The sequence below is a fragment of the Eschrichtius robustus genome, chromosome 3 (genome assembly GCF_028021215.1).
Source record: "Eschrichtius robustus isolate mEscRob2 chromosome 3, mEscRob2.pri, whole genome shotgun sequence".
Classification (NCBI taxonomy): domain Eukaryota; kingdom Metazoa; phylum Chordata; class Mammalia; order Artiodactyla; family Eschrichtiidae; genus Eschrichtius; species Eschrichtius robustus.
Window position 1 is genome coordinate 44,116,515 of NC_090826.1, and position 20,590 is coordinate 44,137,104.

Below are 20,590 nucleotides of genomic sequence, written 5' to 3' on the forward strand. Positions count from 1 at the left end.
GTGTCATATTGCTTTTCTAAAGGAGACAATATATTTATTTAAGAAAATAATTTCTGCAACAAGAATCTGAATAACTGGAAATCATTGCTTATAAAATATTTTGTTTTTTTCTTTCAATAAACTCTCATTTGGGTTTCTACTTCATAAAATTCCTTATGATACATAACAGGAACAGATCTCCCTCTCTCATAAAAGCAGTGGGAAGAGATATAATTTCTTCTACATGTTCCCAGAAAAAATCTCTCTCTCTGATAAATTATAAGGTCCAAAATCATACAGCTATGTTTAGAACAGAGAATAATCAGGGTCCTTAGAATGACACCAACACAAATGACTTTATTTCCACCAGAAACTATTTTTGGCCTTTTCTATTTACCTGCCACACTGCTATTCCTCTGACGGGCCAGCTTGACCTCTGGGCACTCCCTTCGCACATGTCCTGCATCTCCACAGATAAAACATCTGAGGTCTCTGGGGTCTCTAAAGTCTCGAGTGTCGTGGAGGTCTCGGGGGTCAAGAAGGTCTCGGGAGTCTTTCTCCTCTTCATTCCCTTCCTTCTCTTCTTCACTGTCTTTCTTCTTTAGTCTAAACAGTAAACTGCTGATACCAATAATGTGGGGCTAGGGACTTATAAACTGAATGAACTATAGAACAAACTAAACTATACAAGAGTCTCACAATAAAGGGACTAATGTGCCCATTGTTTCATGCATCATTTTGAAGGCAAGCGTTCTCACATTTATAGCACACCTACTCATATGGCAGAAACTGGGTATTCTAGTAGTTTTATAATACAATATCAATTTTTAATGTTTAGTATCAAATTTTAATCTTGTAACAATCCTTAGAGGTTGGTATTTACTATCTCCATTTTATAGAGGAAGACACTTGAGGTTTAGAGAAGGTAAGTGTCTTCTCTAAATTTAACAAATAGCAGTGATGGAAACTAGGAGTTTACTCTGTCTGAAAAGTTCTAAGCTCTTTATATTAGGCAAGACGATGACTAAAGAAGGAATTATCCTGGCCTATTAACATAGTATATAGAACGTAGTAAAGTATGTTTCATAGATATATTTTCAGGGGGCACAGAGGATGTATATTCCTTAAGGTAAATATTATATAAGCATATCTCACGGCATATACCTCAAAGATTCAATTAATTATATTTTAATTATTGGTTTTCATAACTGTGAGGTCCTCAGCAAAAACCCCGTATCTTGGTCTTTTCTTCCCCTTGGATTCTAGCACAGTTTCCAGCACACAGTAGGTGTTAATAAATGCTTCTTCAGTTAAAAAAAAAAAAAACCTGAGTGAATTAATGAATAAATGAACAAATAAACATCATGAGACATCACTGTACCAGAAATAAATCCCACTCTTCCACAAAATGCCATTCAAACATATATTGACCTAAAGGTTCAACTGAAAGCCCTGAACTTTCTCAACTTAAACATATCTGAACACAGTCATAGCTTCAATTTGTCTCACATTTATTTTCCCTGCAATGTTGATACATAATCATTTGCCAACCTTCTCCTTTTAGGGCAGTCTTTCATGTAGTGGCCTATTTTTCCACACACACGGCAACATCGATCATTGGGAGCCAGTTCTCCATCTGTTAGTACTCTGGAATCAAAGAAGTACTCCTAGGGAGAAAATACAACTTTACTAGAAAAAAAATCACTATAAACTTTTGAATCCAAATGGAAAGGAGACCAAGACGCAAAAGTGATTTTTCAAAAAAGGAAATAGATATCAACAAATATTTCACTGAACTAAAACCATGATATGAAAACAAGATTGAGAATTATCATCATCAATATCACAGCTGCTAACAGTACTAAGCACTACACATCCACATTATTTTCTCATTCATCTGTAGCATCTTTGTGTAATATCTCAATGAAAGTAGATATTATTTCCATGCTCATTTTATAGATGAGGAAACTGAGGCTCAGAAAGTTCAAGTCGTTTGCTCACAGAAAAAAGCTGGTAAGTAGCAGATAAAGGATTTAAAGCTAAGTCTGCCTGATTACAAAGCTCATGTTTTCTGCCCCACCAAGCTACTTCCGGAAAGGAATCAGTCTCTTTACAAGAGCTCTATGTAAAGGAATCAATCCTCTGGTTTATTTAAAATATCATTGGATTTGCATTCAACGTTTCAAGAATATATAACATTTACTATATAAAGTAGAATATACCTAAAAAGACTGTAGAGAACCAATAAGAATTAAATCATTTTCCCCAGTCTTAGAAGAATCAGGCTTGTTTTTGCTTTATCCTACTACCTTGCTTATGCTTCTAAGCTTTACCTCAGTTTTGCACTATCACAGAGACTAGTTTGTCCTGAAAGTACCCATATCTTTGGATGGCAAGAGAACATGTCCACTTAGCACTCTTTGATTTCTTCTTTAAATCTATCTAATGTCAGGGATAAAAGTATATGAAACACACCGACTGGGATGGCTATTAAAAAAGAAAAAAGACAATAACAAGTATTGGTGAGGATGTGGAAAAACTGGAACCCTCATATGTTGCTGGTGGGAATATAAAATAGCACAGCTCTTTTAGGAAACAGTTTGGCAGCTCCTCAGAAAGTTAAACATAAACTTATCAAAATGACCCAGCAATTCTACTGTTAGGTATACACCCAAAAGAAATGAAAACATATATCCACACAAGATTTTGTACACAAATATTCACAGCAGCACTACTCATAATAGCCAAAAAGTAGAAACAATTCAAATTTCCAACAAACTGATAGGAATGAATAAATAAAACATAATATAACCATACAACTGAATATCATTCAACTATAAAAAAGAATGAAGTACTGATACACGTTACAACATGAATGAACCCTGAAAACATTCTGCTAAATGAAAGAAACCAGTCACAAAAGGCTACATATTCTATGATTCCATTTTCATAAAATGTCCACAGTAGGCAAATCTACAGTTGTGAGACGAAAAAGGAATAAGGATTGACTGCTAATGAGGACAGGAGTTTCCTTGAGAGAGGACGAAACATTCTAAAACTAGATGTAGTGATGGTTGCACAATCCTGCAGATATACTGAAAACCAATGAATTGCTCACTTTATATAGATGAACTGTACAGTACATGAATTATTTCTCAGTAAAGTTCTATTTCTAAAAAAGGATGCAATATAATTCTATACATTTACTATTGATGAAACCAATATAATTAATTAAAATCTTCATCATCATATTTTCTGACAGGACAAAATGAAGGCCTTTCTCAGTTCACCCAGTTGCTTATGGCTGAAACCTAGGAATCACCCTGAACTTATTCTCCTTAACTCATCACCTCTAACTAATCACCAGGTTGTATCCATTCTACTCCTGAATATCTATCTCTTTAATCCACTTTTCTTCAGCTCACCGTCCTAGTTAAAGTGGCCTAGACCTGGGGACAGCAAACTTCTTCTGTAAAGAGCCAGAAAGTTAAAATTTTAGGTGTTGTGGTAAAATTGAAGGTATTATGTAGGTACTTATATAACAAGAGAGAAAGCAAATTTTCACAAATTTTTTATTGAAGAATTTCAAAATATACTAACAATAATAGAGTATAATTTTTTATATAAGTTTATTAATTAGAAAAAAAAGGATACTTTCCGGGGGAGACATTTTGCTTAACTGGGGTTCAAAGTTAGTGTTCCCAATCATTAAAATAGAAGGCAAATGTTCATTTGTTAATGCTAATCTGCAATTACATTTTAAGTATTTCATCTTTGAAAATGTTTTTCACAGATGAAGAGGCTGAAGATTTAAGGTAAAGAGAATACAAATGGATCTAGAGTGTATATGGAAGGACTAGTCTCTGATAAAGAAGAGATATCTGGTGACTGGCCGGCAAGATGGCCGAGTAGAATGACATGAGCGCACCCCTTCTTACAAAAAGACCAAAATTACAACCAACTGTTGAACAACCATCAACAAAAAAATAAAATAAAAAACACACTGGAACCTACCAAAAAAGATACCCCACATAAAAAGACAAAGAAGAAACCACAACAAGATGGTAGGAGGGGCGCAATCACAGTAAAAATCAAATCCAATACCTGCTGGGTGGGCAACCCGCAAACTGGAAGTTAACTATACCACAGAAGTTCTCCCACAGGAGTTAAAGTCCTGAGCCCCACATCAGGCTTCCTAGCCTGAGGGTCTGGTAATGGGAGGAGGAGCCCCCCAAGAATCTGTCCTTGAAAGCCAGTGGGGTTTGACTGCAGGAATTCCACAGGACTGGGGGAAACAGAAACTTCACTCTTGGAGGGCATACACAAGATCCCGTGCAGACCAGGACCCAGGGAAAAAGGCAGTGGCCTCGTAAGAGACTGGGCCAGACCTACCTGCTAGTACTGGAGGGTCTCCGGAGGAGATGGGGGGGCAGCTGTGGCTCACTGAGGAGACAAAGACACTGGCAGCAGCAGTTCTGGTGAGCACGCATTGGCATGAGCCCTCCTGGAGACCCCATTTCCTCCCCAAGACCTAGCCCCACCAAACAGCCTGTAGGCTCAAGTGCTGGGACGCCTCAGGCCAAACAACCAACAGGTGGGAACACAGCCCCACCCATCAGCAGACAGGGTGCTTAAAGTCTTCCTGAGCATGGCCCTGCCCACCAGAGGGACAAGACCCAGGCCCACCCACAAGGGGGCAGGAACTAGACCCTCCCACCAGGAAACCTGCACAAGCCTCTCAGACAGCCTCATCCACCAGAGGGCAAACAGCAGAAGCAAGAAGAACTACAATCCTGCAGCCTGCAGAACAGAAACTGCAATCACAGAAAGTCAAGACAAAATGAGACAGCAGAGGAATATGCCCCAGATGAAGGAACAAGACAAAACCTCAGAAGAACAACTAAGTGAAGTGGAGATAGGCAATCCACCAGAAAAAGAATTCAGAGTAATAATAGTGAAGATGATCCAAGATCTTGAAAAAAGAATGGAGGCACAGATTGAGAAGATGCAAGAAATATTTAACAAAGACCTAGACGAACTAAAGAACAAACAAACAGAGATGAACAATACAATAATTGAAATGAAAAATGTAAAATATATAGGAATCAATAGCACAGTAACTGAGGCAGAAGAACAGATAAGTGAGCTTGGAGACCAAATAGTGGAAATCACTGCCATGGAACAGAATAAAGAATGAAAAGAAATGAACACAATCTAAGAGACCTCTGGGACAACATTAAATGCACCAACATTCACATTATGGGGTCCCAGAGGAAAACAGAGACAGAAAGGACTTGAGAAAATATTTGAAGAGATAATAGCTGAAAAATTCCCTAATATGGGAAAGGAAACAGTCACCCAAGTCCAGCAAGGGCAGAGAGTCCCACGCAAGATAAACCCAAGGAGGAACACGCCAAGACACATAGTAATCAAACTGACAAAAATTAAAGAAAAAGAAAAAATATTAAAAGCAACAAGGGAAAAGCAACAAATAACATACAAGGGAACTCCCATAAGGTTATCAGCTGATTTCTCAGCAGAAACTCTGCAGGCCAGAAGGGAGTGGCATGATATATTTAAAGTGATGAAAGGGAAAAACCTACAACCAAGAATACTCTACCCAGCAAGGCTCTCATTCAGATTCAATGAAGAAATCAAAAGCTTTACAGACAAGAAAGAGCTAACAGCATTCAGCACCACCAAACCAGCTTTGCAATGAATGCTAAAGGAGCTTCTCTAAGTGGAAAAGGCCACTACTAGAAACAAGTAAAGGTAGGAAATTATCTGCACACAAATATGATGTCAAAACCAGCAATTGTGAGAAGAAAAGAGCACAAATGCAGGACACTGGAAATGCATTTGAAATTAAGAGACCAGCAACTTAAAACAATCTTGTTTATATGTAGACTGCTAATTGAAATCTCATGGTAACTGCAAACCGAAAATCTACAACAGATACACACACACACACACAAAAGGGATCCAAACACAACACTAAAGTTAGTCATCCAATCACAAGAGAAGAGAACAAAAGAGGAAGGGAAGAAACAAGACCTACAAAAACAAATCCAAAGCAACTAAGAAAATGGCAATAGGAACATACATATTGGTAATTACCTTAAAGGTAAATGGATTAAATGCTCCAACCGAAAGAAACAGACTGGCTGAATGGATACAAAAAAGAGACCCACTTCAGATCTAGGGACACATACAGACTGAAAGTGAGGGGGTGGAAAAAGGTATTCCATGCAAATGTAAATCAAAAGAAAGCTGGAGTAGCAATATTCATATCAGACAAAAAAGACTTTAAAATAAAGACTGTTACAAGAGACAAAGAAGGACACTACATAATGATCAAAGGGTCAATCCAAGAAGAAAATATAACAATTATAAATATATATGCACCCAATATAGGAGCACTCCAATATATAGGGCAAATACTAACAGCCATAAAAGGAGAAATCAACAGTAACACAACAATAGTGGGGGACTTTAACACTCCACTTTCATCAATGGACAGATCATCCAGACAGAAGATCAATAAGGAAACACAGGCCTGAAATGACACATTAGACCAGATTGACTTAATTGATATTTACAGAGTATTCCATCCAAAAGCAGAAGAATATACATTCTTCTCAAGTGCACGTGGAACATTCCCCAGGACTGATCACAAGCTGGGCCACAAAATGAGGTTCGGTAAACTTAAGAAAATTAAAGTCATATCAAGTAGGACTTCCCTGGTGGCACAGTGGTTAAGAATCCACCTGCCAGTTTAGGAGACATGGCTTTGACCCCTGGTTCGGGAAGATCCCACATGCCGCAGAGCAACTAAGCCTGTGCGCCACAACTACTGAGCCTGCACGCCACAACTACTGAGCCTGCGTTCTAGAGCCTACAAGCCACAAATACTGAGCCCGTGCACCACAACTACTGAAGCCTGCGTCCCTAGAGCCTGTGCGCTGCAACTACTGAGTCCACGTGCTGCAACTACTGAAGCCCGTGCGCTCTAGGGTCCGCATGCCACAACTACTGAAGCCCACACTCCTAGAGCCCAGGCTCCGCAACAAGGGAAGCCACCACAATGAGAAGCCCGCGCACCTCAACAAAGAGTAGCCCCTGCTCACAACTAGAGAAAGCCTGCATGCAGCAACAAAGACCCAACGCAGCCAAAGATAAATAAAATAAAGTAGTTAATTAAAAAAAAAATCATATCAAGCATCTTTTCTGACCATAGGCTATGAGATTAGGAATCAACTATAAGAAAAAAACTGTAAAAAACACAAACTTGTGGAGGCTAAACAATATGCTACTAAACAATCAATGGATCACTGAAGAAATCAAAGAGTAAATAAAAAAATACCTAGAGTCAAATGAAAATGAAAGCACAATGATCCCAAACCTATGGAACAGGTAAAAGCAGTTCTAAGAGGGAAGTTTATAGCAACACAATCTTACCTCAGGAAACAAGAAAAATCACAAATAAACAACCTAACCTTATATCTAAAGCAACCAGAGAAAAACAAACAAAACCCAAAGTTAGTAGAAGGGAAGAAACAATAAAGATCAGAGCAGAAATAAATGAAATAGAAAAGAAGAAAACAACAGAAAAGATCAATGAAACTAAAAGCTGCTTCTTTGAAAAGATAAACAAAACTGATAAACCTTTAGCCAGACTCATCAAGAAAAAAAAGAGGGCTCAAATCAGTAAAATTAGAAATTAAAAAGGAGAAGTTACAACAGACACCACAGAAATAGAAAGGATCATAAGAGACTACTACAAGCAACTCTATGCCAATAAAATGGACAACCTGGAAGAAATGGACAAATTCTTAGAAAGGTACAATCTCCCAAGACTGAACCAAGAAGAAATAGAAAATATGAACAGACCAATCACAAGTACTGAAATTGAAACTGATTAAAAACCTCCCAACAGGGACTTCCCTGGTGGTCCAGTGGTTAAGAATCTGCCTTCCGGGGCTTCCCTGGTGGCACAGTGGTTGAGAATCTGACTGCCAATGCAGGGGACACGGGTTTGAGCCCTGGTCTGGGAAGATCCCACATGCCGCAGAGCAATTGGGACCGTGAGCCACAATTACTGAGCCCGCATGTCTGGAGCCTGTGCTCCGCAGCAGGAGAGGCCACGATAGTGAGAGGCCCGCACACCGCGATGAAGAGTGGCCCCCGCTTGCCACGGCTAGAGAAAGCCCTCGCACAGAAACGAAGACCCAACACAGCCATAAATTAATTAATTAATTAATTAAAAAAAAAAAGAATCTGCCTTCCAAGGCAGGGGACGCAAGTTCGATCCCTGGTTGGGGAACTAAGATTCTACATGCCGTGGGGCAACTAAGCCCACATGCTGCAACTACAGAACCCACACGCTCTTGGAGCCTGCGCTCCACAACTACAGAGCCCGTGTGCCGCAACTACTGAGCCTGCACGCTCTGGAGCCCATGCGCCACAACTAGAGAGAAGCCCATGTGCCGCAATAGAGCTGGCACACTGCAACAAAAGATCCCACGTGCCTCAAATAAGACCCGACGCAGCCAAAAATAAATAAATAAATATTAAAAAGTAATGATGATAAAATAAAAAACTCCCAACAAACGAAAGTCCAGGACCAGATGGCTTCACAGGCAAATTCTATCAAACAGAGAAGAGTTAACACCTATTCTTCTGAAACTATTCCAAAAAATTGCAGAGGAAGGAATACTCTCAAACTCATGCTATGAGGCCACCAACACCCTAAAACCAAAACCAGACAAAGATACCACAAAAAAAAAATTACAGGCCAATATCACTGATGAACATAGACACAAAAATCCTCAACAAAATACTAGCAATCCAAATCCAACAATACATTAAAAGGATCACACACCATGATTAAGTGGGATTTATTCCGAGGATGCAAGGATTTTTCAGTATATGCAAATCAATCAGTGTGATACACCACATCAAGATGTTGAAGAATAAAAACCATATGACCATCTCATCAGATGCAGAAAAAGCTTTTGACAAAATTCAACACCCATTTATGATAAAAACTCTATAGAAAGTGGGCGAAGAGGGAACATACCTCAACATAATAAAGGCCATATATGACAAACCTACAGCTAACATCATACTCAACCATGAAAAGTTGAAAGCATTTCCACTAAGATCAGGAACAAGACAAGGATATCCACTTTCGCCACTTGTATTCAACATAGTTTTGGAAGTCCTAGCCATGACAATCAGAGAAGGAAAAGAAATAAAAGGAATCCAAATTGGAAAAGAAGTAAAACTGTCACTTTTGCAGACGACATGATACTACACATAGAAAATCCTAAAGATGCTACCAGAAAACTACTAGAGCTCATCAATGAATTCGGTAAAGTTGCAGGATACAAAATTAATACACAGAAATCTCTTGCATTTCTATACACTAACAACAAAAGATCAGAAAGAGAAATTAAATAAACAATCCCACTTACCATCGCATCAAAAAGAATAAAATACCTAGGGATAAACCTACCTATAGAGACAAAAGACCTGTCCTACGAAAACTATAAGACGCTGATGAAAGAAATTGAAGATGACACAAACAGATGGAGAGATATATCATGTTCTTAAATTGGAATAATCAATATTGTCAAAATGACTATACCCAAGGCAATCTGCAGATTCAATGCAATCCCTATCAAATTACCAATGGCATTTTTCACAGAACTAGAACAAAAAAATCTTAAACTTGCATGGAGACACAAAAGAACCTAATGACCAAAGCAATCTTGAGAAAGAAAAATGGAGCTGGAGCAATCAGGATCCCTGACTTTGGACTATACTACAAAGCTACAGTCATCAAAAGAGTACGGTACTGGAACAAAAACAGAAATTTGGATCAATGAAACAGGACAGAAAGCCCAGAAATAAACCCACACACCTATGGTCAATTAATCGATTACAAAGGAGGCAACACTATACGATGGAGGAAAGACAGTCTCTTCAATAAATGGTGCTGGGAAAACTGGACAGCTACATGTAAAAAAATGAGATTTGAACATTCCTTAATACCATATACAAAAATAAACTCAAAATGGATTAAAGATCTAAATGTAAGACCAGATACTACAAAACTCTTAGAGGAAAACATAGGCAGAACACTCTTTGACATAAATCACAGAAATACCTTTCCCAAGCCATCTCCTAGAGTAATGGAAATAAAAAAATAAATAAACAAATGGGACCTAATGAAACTCAAAAGCTTTTGCACAGCAAAGGAAACCATAAACAAAATGAAAAGACAACCCACAGAATGGGCGAAAATATTTGCAAATGATGTGACTGACAAGTGATTAATCTCTAAAATTTACAAACAGCTCATGCTGCTCAATATTAAAAAAGCAAACAACCAAGGGGCTTCCCTGGTGGCGCAGTGGTTAAGAATCCGCCTGCCAATGCAGGGGACACAGGTTCGAGCCCTGGTCTGCGAAGATCCCACATGCCGTGGAGCAACTAAGCCTGTGTGCCGCAACTACTAAGCCTGAGCTCTAGAGCCCATGAGCCACAACTACTGAAGCCCATACACTTAGAGCCTGTGCTCCGTGACAAGAGAAGCCACCGCAGTGAGAAGACCATGCACCGCCACGAACAGTAGCTCCCGCTCACCGCAACTAGAGAAAGCCCATGTGCAGCACGAAGACTCAATGCAGCCAAAAAAAAAAAAAAAAAACAAAAAACAAAAAACAATCAAAAGATGGGCAGAAAACCTAAATAGACATTGCTAATTATTAGAGAAATGCAAATCAAAACTACAACGAGGTATCACCTCACACCGGTCAGAACGGCTATCATCAAAAAACCCACAAACAATAAATGCTGCAGAAGGTGTAGAGAAAAGGGAACCCTCTTACATTGTTGGTGGGAATGTAAATTGCTACAGCCAGTATGAAGAACAGAATGGAGGTTACTTAAGAAACTAAAAATAGAGCTACCATATCATCCAGCAATCCCAATCCTGGGCATATATCCAGAGAAAAACATAATTTGAAAAGATACATGCACCCCAATGTTCACTGCAGCACTATTTACAATAGCCCAGACACGGAAGCAACCTAAATGTCCATCAACAGATGAATGGATAAAGAAGATGTGGTACATATATATAATGGAATGTTACTCAGCCATTAAAAAGAACAAAATAATGCCATCTGCAGCAACATGGATGGACCTTGAGATTATCATACTAAGTGAAGTAAGTCAGACAGAGGAAGACAAACATCGTATGATATTGCTTATATGCAGATTCTTTAAAAAATGATACAAATGAACTTATTTACAAAACAGAAATAGACTCATAGACTTAGAGAACTTATGGTTACCCGGGAGGAAGGGTCGGCGGGAAGGACAGATTGGGTGTTTGGGTTTGACATGTACACTTTGCTATATTTAAAATAGATAACCAACTGTATGTATCTGTACAAGGACCTACTACTGGATAGCACGGGAACGTTGCTCAGTATTCTGTAAAAACCTAAATGGGAAAAGAATTTGAAAAAGAAGAGATACACGTATATGTATAACTGAATCACTTTGCTGTACACCTGAAACAGAACACTGTTAATCAACTATGCTCCAAAATGAAATAAAATTTTAAAAAAAGAAGAGATATCTGAAGATGTAAGCAGATTTATAGATCTGGTAGCAGAAAGTTGAAGGAGTATCTATCTATCTAATACCATCTTTGTCTCAAAGGGAAAACATGTAGTGTGAGAAAGGCAGAGAAGAAAGATGGGACAAAGCGAAATGGGTACTGAATTTTGAGTAAAATAAATATAATCTGAAATAGTTCTTATTGAATGCGAGACACAGGTAACTAAAGAAATGTAGTAAGAATGTCAGGTAGTAGTGAAAGTCCAGTTGAGGCTGATGAACATTAATTTATAGTTGTGCTATATAAATAAAACTGCCTAGCTTTAAGATTTTTTTCCATCAGTGCTTAGCCCAAGCATAGAGAGACGGTGGATGGCTGAGTTCATGTTAAGGTTGAACACATAATGGTGCAAAAGGACAATGGTACAAAGGAATATAAGGTATATGCTGGAGGTACCAGGGAATCTGTTTAAATGGGGGAAAAAAATGAAGACAGTAGATAGCTGATAGATTGGGAAAAAATGTGTCAATATGTCGGAGGACCTAGTGAGTAGAAGAATAGTTGAAGTGGGAATGTTCGTGTGAGCAAGAAAGGTGAAAGAACAGAAAATATACTTGTCTTCATCTTCATTAGAATCTAAGGGGATGAAACACATCTACTTTGTATGCTGTTATAATCCCAGTACACAGCAGAGAAATAGGTACATGGTAGGAATTCAGTAAATATGTGTTGAAAGAATAAACTTTACTATGGAAAATATAAGCATGAAAGACTATGTAACAAGGTTATTTTTCTACTGTATCAGTTATAACACTGATATCAACCTAAATGTCCATCAAAGGAGAATAGTTAAACTAGTATATCCAAGCTATAAAATACCACATATTCACTTTATAACAGAATAAAGTAGATTAAAAGATGATTGGCAGATCCACAGGCCCTTTGTGATAGGCTCCAAACTGATGTTTGGTTCTTACACCAAATCACATTCAAGACCAAAGACTTTGATATCTATGAGGACTACTTATAACATACTGAATAATTAAGAGTTACTAAAATTTTGTATTCACAGACTAAATTGGCACATTTCCAATTTACTGAGGACTCTACATTAGTATTTTACTAAAAAGTCTGACTGCACGAAACTGCTAGGTTCCTACCAAACATATGCACATACACACACGAACAGAATTCCCACTGTTTTCAGGTAAAATGCTTTATCAGTGCATCACCAGACTTGTTGTGATCTGACTGTGCTTTTTATTTACTGCTATTTTAATTAATATGTTAGTAAAATTATCATTGTATTTTCCTTTTGTTAGACATTTTGTTCCTGCAAGAATTTTGTGTTGTTTAAAATTTCCTGTTATTTTATTTCCATTATAATTATTATCACCCCCATCCCCTATTAGGCAGGACTATTAAAAATGTTCCACGGGGAAAAAGCTCTAGACTTTTTCTGCTTTTCTTACCCCACACCCCAAGAAAGAGTGATGAAACTGGACTGAACAAGATCAAGGATATTCATTATGCAAAAATAGAGACCTGGTTTCTCTTTTGAGATTTCTTCTCGTTTCTTTCACTGTGAAACTATGACATCCTCCCATTAGAAAGCAACCCAAAACCAGAGTAAGACCAAGAGGAATGGCAGACACTACACCACCCAGTTCAGGCAAAAAGAATCCTCTTAGTTCCATGCTATCTAATTCAGCTTACCAAGGGCTACACCAAGATTAAAGCAGAAGCCTCAGCAAATAATAAAGTATTACTTCAGTGTTGACCTCTCTGTTTATATTTTCATCAAGATTTCTAGAGACAGAAGAGAGGCAGTAGGCAGAACCTCAAATTCAAAATTAAAGGATCTTGAGTCTTGACTATCCACCCTCATTTGTTCAACAAATGCTTATTTTATGCATCCTATGTGCCAGAAATTATGACAGGCACTGGAAATACGATGGTGAACCTTACAGACATGGATGGACCCTGTCCTCATGGAGCTATATAGTCTAGTGGGGGATACAGAATTTAACAAATAGATTAAATAAATAAACAAAATTTAGCAAATATATATCTCACTATAGGCTATGATAAATGCAATAAGAACAAATAGACCCGGCACAGCCAAATAAATAAATAAATAAATATTTTTTAAAAAGAAAGAAAAAATGGAGTTCTCTTTCCCTATTCCTAACACCAACTTGGAACAGGATTAGGTTTCCTGTACTACAAAAAAAAAAAAAAAAAAAAAAAAAAAAAAATTCTATAAGGAAAAAGAGAAGATTCAGAATTCAAATTATGTAAACTTACAGCTTCTCTGCCAATGAGTGGATAAAAGGGGGTACCAAAAAGTTTCCTTCCATTGATAAATGCTTTCATGATGAAATTGGTCACTATTGAAGAAAGAAGAAAAACAATAAAGATGCAGACCTTAATGTGTAAGAGCTTTAAAAGTAGGGGATTTCTATATTTAAAACTTACTTTTTCTAGAAACTCCAGCACCAAGGTTATGATTCAAATCAAAAGGGTCTAGAAAAGAAATATTTTATTTTTTATTTAAGAATTATGCTCATTGTAACATAAATATAGTTAGTAGCCATAACTAGAGTTTAACACTACGTAACTCAGACCATCAAAGTCAGAAAATTATTCTTTTATAATTACACATTAAAGGATGGAAACTGATAAAAACCAAGAGGAAGAATCTTCCAAATTCTAATGTGTTTCAGTTTTCCCCTCAGTTTCACTGGCCAAATAAAACTGGCTTTTTGTTCTGTTTTGCTCTGTTTCGTGTTGTTCCTGAATTAATATCAGCTGAATGATTACCTTCAATCGCAATGCATTTGGACGTCCACTGCTTCTCAAAAGTTGTCAACAGCTTTTTCTGCCGAATGCTAATTACATATTCTTTGAAATCAAATTCTTCAGTATAGAAGCGAAGCAGTCCCAACCAAAGCTCTCCTAATGTTTCTGTGTTCTTTCCAAGTGAAGGTAAACGTTTTTTCTACAGGTGAGAAAAAAGAGAGACATGTCTATACTTATCCAAAATATGGACCCCCAAGTCCAAGTAAAATTATTAAATTAAATTATGCAAATCCTAACATGCATCAGTGGGCATTCCATAACATAAAAACTATGAAAAAATTACCAGTTCTTCTGTTTTATCAAAGAAAAAAGCATTCCATCCGTCAACCATTCTCTGTGGAATCTGTTTTCCATCAAAGATCTGCATTAAAAAATCAATTTTACTATTAGATTTCAAGCCATCCAACCCAAAAGCCTAAATACCCTCATATCATTTTAGAATTTACCTATAATAGACATAGTGAAACACTTATTCCAAAAGGAACATGTCAAGATGGTATAATCTGATGTCAAGTTATTAATGAATAAAATGTATCTGAAAGACCAAAGCTGGGAAAGGATATCTTAAGAACCTCAGACTCTCCAAACGATACATTTAATATTATCTATGTGGCTATCAAAACACATCCAGCCCAAGTTTAATGAAGTAAAACTAAAGAAAAAGCAGATGAAAATAGCATTTTCATCAAAGGATCACAGACGCAGAAATACATAAGAGATAATACTTATTGACTGTATACCTTAAAGGAAATCGAAGAAGCTATTTGTTGTGGGGAAGGGCTCTAGTACCTTTAATCAGTTATCTGTATCAGATGAGGTTGAAAAGGGCCTGGACATTGATTTTTTAGAACAGAAAATTAGGTAGCTTTCCTTGACATTTTGATAAAGATCGTGAAATCTTCATGATTAATTATGAACAGTAATTCACTGTCCTAAGGAAAGGGGGGAAGGTAATGCTACTTTACTAGAAGAATTCCACAAGATGACTGTACAGGCACAACTGACCTCTACAAGCAATTTTGAGACTTATTTTCTATAGGAGTTTTAAGAAAGAGATGCAATAAAGTAAAAAGTTGGAATAAGTTCAGAGTCAGCAGACCTCATTTCTAGTCTTAGTCCTGCCAAGTAGTGATTCTGGACAAGACAATTATCCTTCCAAATCCTCAGTTTTCCCAATGACAATAAGAGATTAGCTTAATTAGGTCAGTTTTCTTCCAATTTTATTTTTCTTTTAAGCTGTAGAACTCCTTCCTAAAATGGAACCTTCCTGTAAGTTCAACATGTAAAACAGATAAAAACAGAGGTACTCTGATAAAAGCCTGAGTGGAGAAAACTATACCTTATCTTTTCCTTCCTCCACTCCTCACACATACACTATTGAGCTCCTAGAGCTTACCAAAACATACTTTAAAACCACTAGATAAGGTGGTCCTCATGGCTCCTTCATAGATTAAGATGCTATTATACAAGCTGCCTCTTTAGACCTTGATTACTTTAACAGAATTCTTAACTTTTGAGAAACAACCAACATCCAAACCCAATTATGTTGGCTAATAACACAGTAAACTGGACCTGTGGGCTTTGGAGGGCATTTAATCACTGATTTGCAACCTGTTTTAATGAACTCTCTTGTTTCATAGTGCTTAACTCTCCACTCTGTTTCAGCCCTTAGAAGTACTAATACTATCCTCTCTTTCTTTTGCAAACACACAACACATTTACCTTCTCTTTCTGTTTCTCTCTTTTCTTTCTCTCAACAGCAATCATCCTCTACTCAAGCACTCAAGCCTTCTCTCTAAAACCTCACCAAACAAGTTTGCACAAGGAGTGACCCTGTACATTTCCATATTTCTTATTTTATTATGGTATTTTATATATAAAATAAGCCATATATATATCTACTGCTATATTTAAATTGTAATTTTTTTAGTTGTGGTAAAACACACATAATGAAATTTACCATCTTAAGTCATTTTTAAGAGTACAGTTCAGTGGCATTAAGTGCGTTCACATTGTTGTGCTATCATCATCACCATCCATCCACAGAATTCTTCTCATCTTATACAAATGAAACTCTGAACCTATTAAACAATAATTTCCCACTCCTCTCTCCTGCCAGCCCCTGGCAACCACCATTCTACTTTCTGTCTCTATGAATCTGACTACCCTAGGTACCTCCTATAAATGGAATCATATAGTATTTGTCCTTTTGTGACTGGTTTATTTCACTTAGCATAATGTCCTCAAGGTTCATCCATTCAGTTGCAATTTTTAAGCTGATATAAGCTAAGAAAACATAGTTCATAATATCAAGTGACACTAACACTCCCTAATCCTCTCTTAGTATTAATTTTTATGTGAAAATTTACTTTTACTTATGATGATTGCTGGAATACAGCAAAATCATTCTTAGGAAAGCTCCTTTTGACCTAAAGAACTCTGTATTGTTGATCATGAAAAACACTCTTAGCAGAGCCTTAGTTATTACACCCAGTCACTTAAAGTTTAGGTTCAATTACAAAAGGAGTCAAAGATCATCAGCTTCATTAAACATATCCTTACCCTTAAAAGTTGATCGATGCCAATGATCAATACTTAAATGATGCCAGAGCAATGGACAAGGGGTCCCATATGACAAGCAAAAAAGGCCAGAAGCAAAAATCCATATATCATCAGTTCATATGTATCACAAAGCCCCCCACAATCAGAGCTCATTATGATGGAAAACATCCCATGGACTGTCTCTCATTTCATCAATCACTGTCTGTTAAGCAGATAATGGAACAGTTCTTGAAGTTGGCTACAGCAATCCTACCTACATTTTTCCAATAATAATGTTAATAAAGCTGCTAATGATAATAAAAATAATAAAAGTAATAATAAGAGCAACCACCATTTATAAACTCCTACTTTAGCATCTACTACATTCAAAGGCATTTGATGTCTCTGTTCCTTATATCAACACTGAAATAATACTACTATTATTACATTTTTGCTGATGATAAAATTCAGACTAGTGGCAGTCAGGCAGCTTGTTGAAGGCCACATGTCAAAATTAGGATTCAGACCAGTTATCTCTGGCTCCAAAATCATGCTCTGACCGCTGTTTCCATTATATCATGCTGCCTCAATGGTTCCTCATCCATGGGTAACATAATGAGAGAACAGAGACAAACCACAATGAAAACAAAATTTGTGTTCCATTTGGGTTAATCACAGTATTCTATCAAAGTCACAGCAAATTATAGCAAATGGCTGCTATAATATTACTGGGGCAATTATGCATAAGATCCCCAAATTTAAAGCCTTAACAACAATTAGACTAATACAGAGAATAATCTTGGCCTTGGCAGGCCTAATTAATTCATGCAAAGTTTTAAATATCCTATAGTGAACAACCTTGTTAAAAAACAAACATCACTCAACATAGATTCAAGCAACTTAAATTTTTCTGTTAGGAAAGGACGTTTAAATTTTTTATTTCTCTCCCACTATTTGTTTAAAAGAGGGAAAGAAATGCTGTTAAAACCACATGGCATTCATTAGAACTTTTAAAAACTTACTAAGGCCATCTGACAAGCACATATGGCTTGCTATTTTGTGATACTCTTCTTTGCCATGACTATCAAAGTTTATGTGAAATCAGAATGTGATTTTCCAAACAATTCTGATGCTTCTCACCTACCTCAAAATAACCACCTACCTAAGGAATTAGAACCTGATCCACCCCAATGCTTGCAAATCCACTTTGTGCCAAGAATGAGGAGGAACAGATGGATGATTAAGAACTCCTTTGTATCTATTTTAGAGAGTATAAATTGACTACAAAAAGAGACTCTATGAGTCACCAAATCCGAGTAAATATGAGTATAATCTGTTTCTTTTGATGTACATTCTTATGCTTAATGCAATTAACATGACCTTACAGAGATAAGGAAGAATTTCCTTGTGTTTCTTTCTCAACCAAAATTCACAAAGTTGACCAAAGTATATACAGGAATAAATCAAACTTCATTGCCAAGCAGGAGGAGGGAGAATACTCTGAAAAGAAGAAACTTATGTATTTGCAACTGAGAGACTATAATATATAAGTTCATGAATGGCTACAAATTTCATAATCATTGGCAGCATTCTAAGACTGTGAAATACAAAAATGTTGCAAAAGATATTCAATAGTTCTATTCATCTAGTAGTCTTTTGGTAGTCTATATTCTCCCATAATAAGCTTTTCAAAAAGTTCATTATTTGATTAAACCATTAATGAAAGAAGAAAACTTAGGATATCCATGATGGAAAAATCTTTCATGATCTCATGAACTGAGCAAGATCTACTATATTTAGAGTGTATACACCTACATAGAAACGCCTTTATAGTTTTCTTAAACATTTACCTCTTGTAGAACTGGGATAACAGGTGGTTTTCTCTGCTGCAGAAAGTACAGCACCATAAGGATATAAGCATATGAAGATAAACTTCCCCTGGAAGCATCTCCAATGTCACATCGCTAAAAAAAATAATGATTGAAAATAAAACTTCAGAATCTTATTCCATGCAGAAGTATTGACTACCTTAAGACACCATTTTTTAAACCCATCAAACCATCAAATACCCAAAAGTTCAATAACAAGCTGTTATAGAGGGTATGGGTAAACAGGTACTCATACATTAAAGAGTATACAGTAGCATAAATTTCATGAAGAATAATTTGGCAATATCAAAATTATAAAAGCACATTTCCCTTAATGTATCAATTCTATTCTAAGAATTTATCCTGTAAATATGCCAAGAAACATGTGAAATGACTAAATAAAATTTCTATTGTAACACTATTTTAATAGTAAAATATGAGAAGGAACTTAAAGCTCATCAGTAAAGTACAGGTTTAAAAAACTGATGACTATCCACACAATGGAATAGTATGCAGCCATTAAAAAAAAAGGAAACTCTTAGTATACTAATAGGAAATAATCTCCAATATTTATTGCTCAGTTAAAAAAGCAAAGTACAAAACAGTGTTTTCAGTGTGTTTATACCTATAATAAAAAGAGGCAGGAAATTTATGCATTTGCTTGCACTGGAATAACATATTTCTGGAAGGATACAGAGGAACGTTTAACACTGTTTGCCTCTAAGAGGCAAAGGTTGGCTAGGAGACAGATGTAGAAGGAAGATTTTCTGCCATAAATCCCATTAGACCTTTTAATTTTTGAACCACATGAATACGTTGGCTATTCAAAAAAAATTTTTTTAATTAAAAAAAAACCCTGAAAGAATCCTCAGAGACTTCCCTTGAGTAAAGCTTTAGCTGATATTATATAAAGGGAGAGGAATAATTTTTCTGACATGAACCATTTGATTTCATTACCCAAACTCAATGAGAGTAAGGAACTGTCATGTTGGAGTTATTCTGTGAGGTGAATGTAGAAGACTAGCTGTATCAAATGATTTGTAGTATGTGGCTGGATGCCTTCCTTTTCTAAGATGATTCTGTCCATAAAGACATGTATAGGAATATCTAAACAAATATGTCTCCCTTTTGGAAGAGTCGGCTTTATGAAATGAAAATGTAACCAAGTCACTCCCCTACTAAAACCCTTCCACCAACACATTCACAAAATTAACTATTTACTGAGCACCTACCATAAGGCAGGCACTACACTGAAATAAAGATACAGAGGCCTCAACCCTCATGGAGTTTACTCACTTAGCAAAACAACCAAGAAAACAGAATTCAGTATTTTAAGTGTTATAATAGGGGAAACATTAGGTTTTATTGGTATTGCTTTGTTTTCTTGGCCAGAAAAATTTACCACTAAACCCAAACACCAGATTTCCTAACCCAGAGCTTTTTAACTAGGATGGTATGCCAACTCCCATGCCTAGGGTTGGAAATCATTACTGCATTGAGAAATTATACTATGAGAAATTTACTAGAGTGTTACCTATGAGAGGAGAGCAAACACAGAAAAAAACTAAGAATCACCCTACTCTGAAAGGTATAACTTTAAACCATTTAATATTGACAGTTTCTTCTTAAAAGCTCAGGTAAACAAAACTGAGAAAACATTTGTCACAAGTCTGACATCAGCATGTTTTACTTTAATATCATGAGT

At 36.6% G+C, this 20,590-nt stretch overlaps 1 protein-coding gene across 7 annotated transcripts in view; it reads right to left on the reverse strand.

The window, feature by feature from the left end:
- The window catches only part of TUT4 (terminal uridylyl transferase 4), a 142,045-nt gene that overhangs the window by 8,953 nt on the left and 112,502 nt on the right, over positions 1-20,590 (reverse strand). For 3 of the 7 annotated variants that reach the window (XM_068539883.1, XM_068539880.1, XM_068539884.1), the window contains exons 20-26: positions 18,868-18,981; positions 14,760-14,837; positions 14,438-14,615; positions 14,093-14,140; positions 13,922-14,004; positions 1,531-1,646; positions 377-600 (exon numbers count right to left, since the gene is read on the reverse strand). In XM_068539883.1, coding sequence (XP_068395984.1) covers positions 377-600; positions 1,531-1,646; positions 13,922-14,004; positions 14,093-14,140; positions 14,438-14,615; positions 14,760-14,837; positions 18,868-18,981 — 841 coding nt within the window. The remainder of the gene's footprint in view (positions 1-376; positions 601-1,530; positions 1,647-13,921; positions 14,005-14,092; positions 14,141-14,437; positions 14,616-14,759; positions 14,838-18,867; positions 18,982-20,590) is intronic. The other 4 variants (XM_068539881.1, XM_068539886.1, XM_068539882.1 and 1 more) reach the window with 2 other exon arrangements.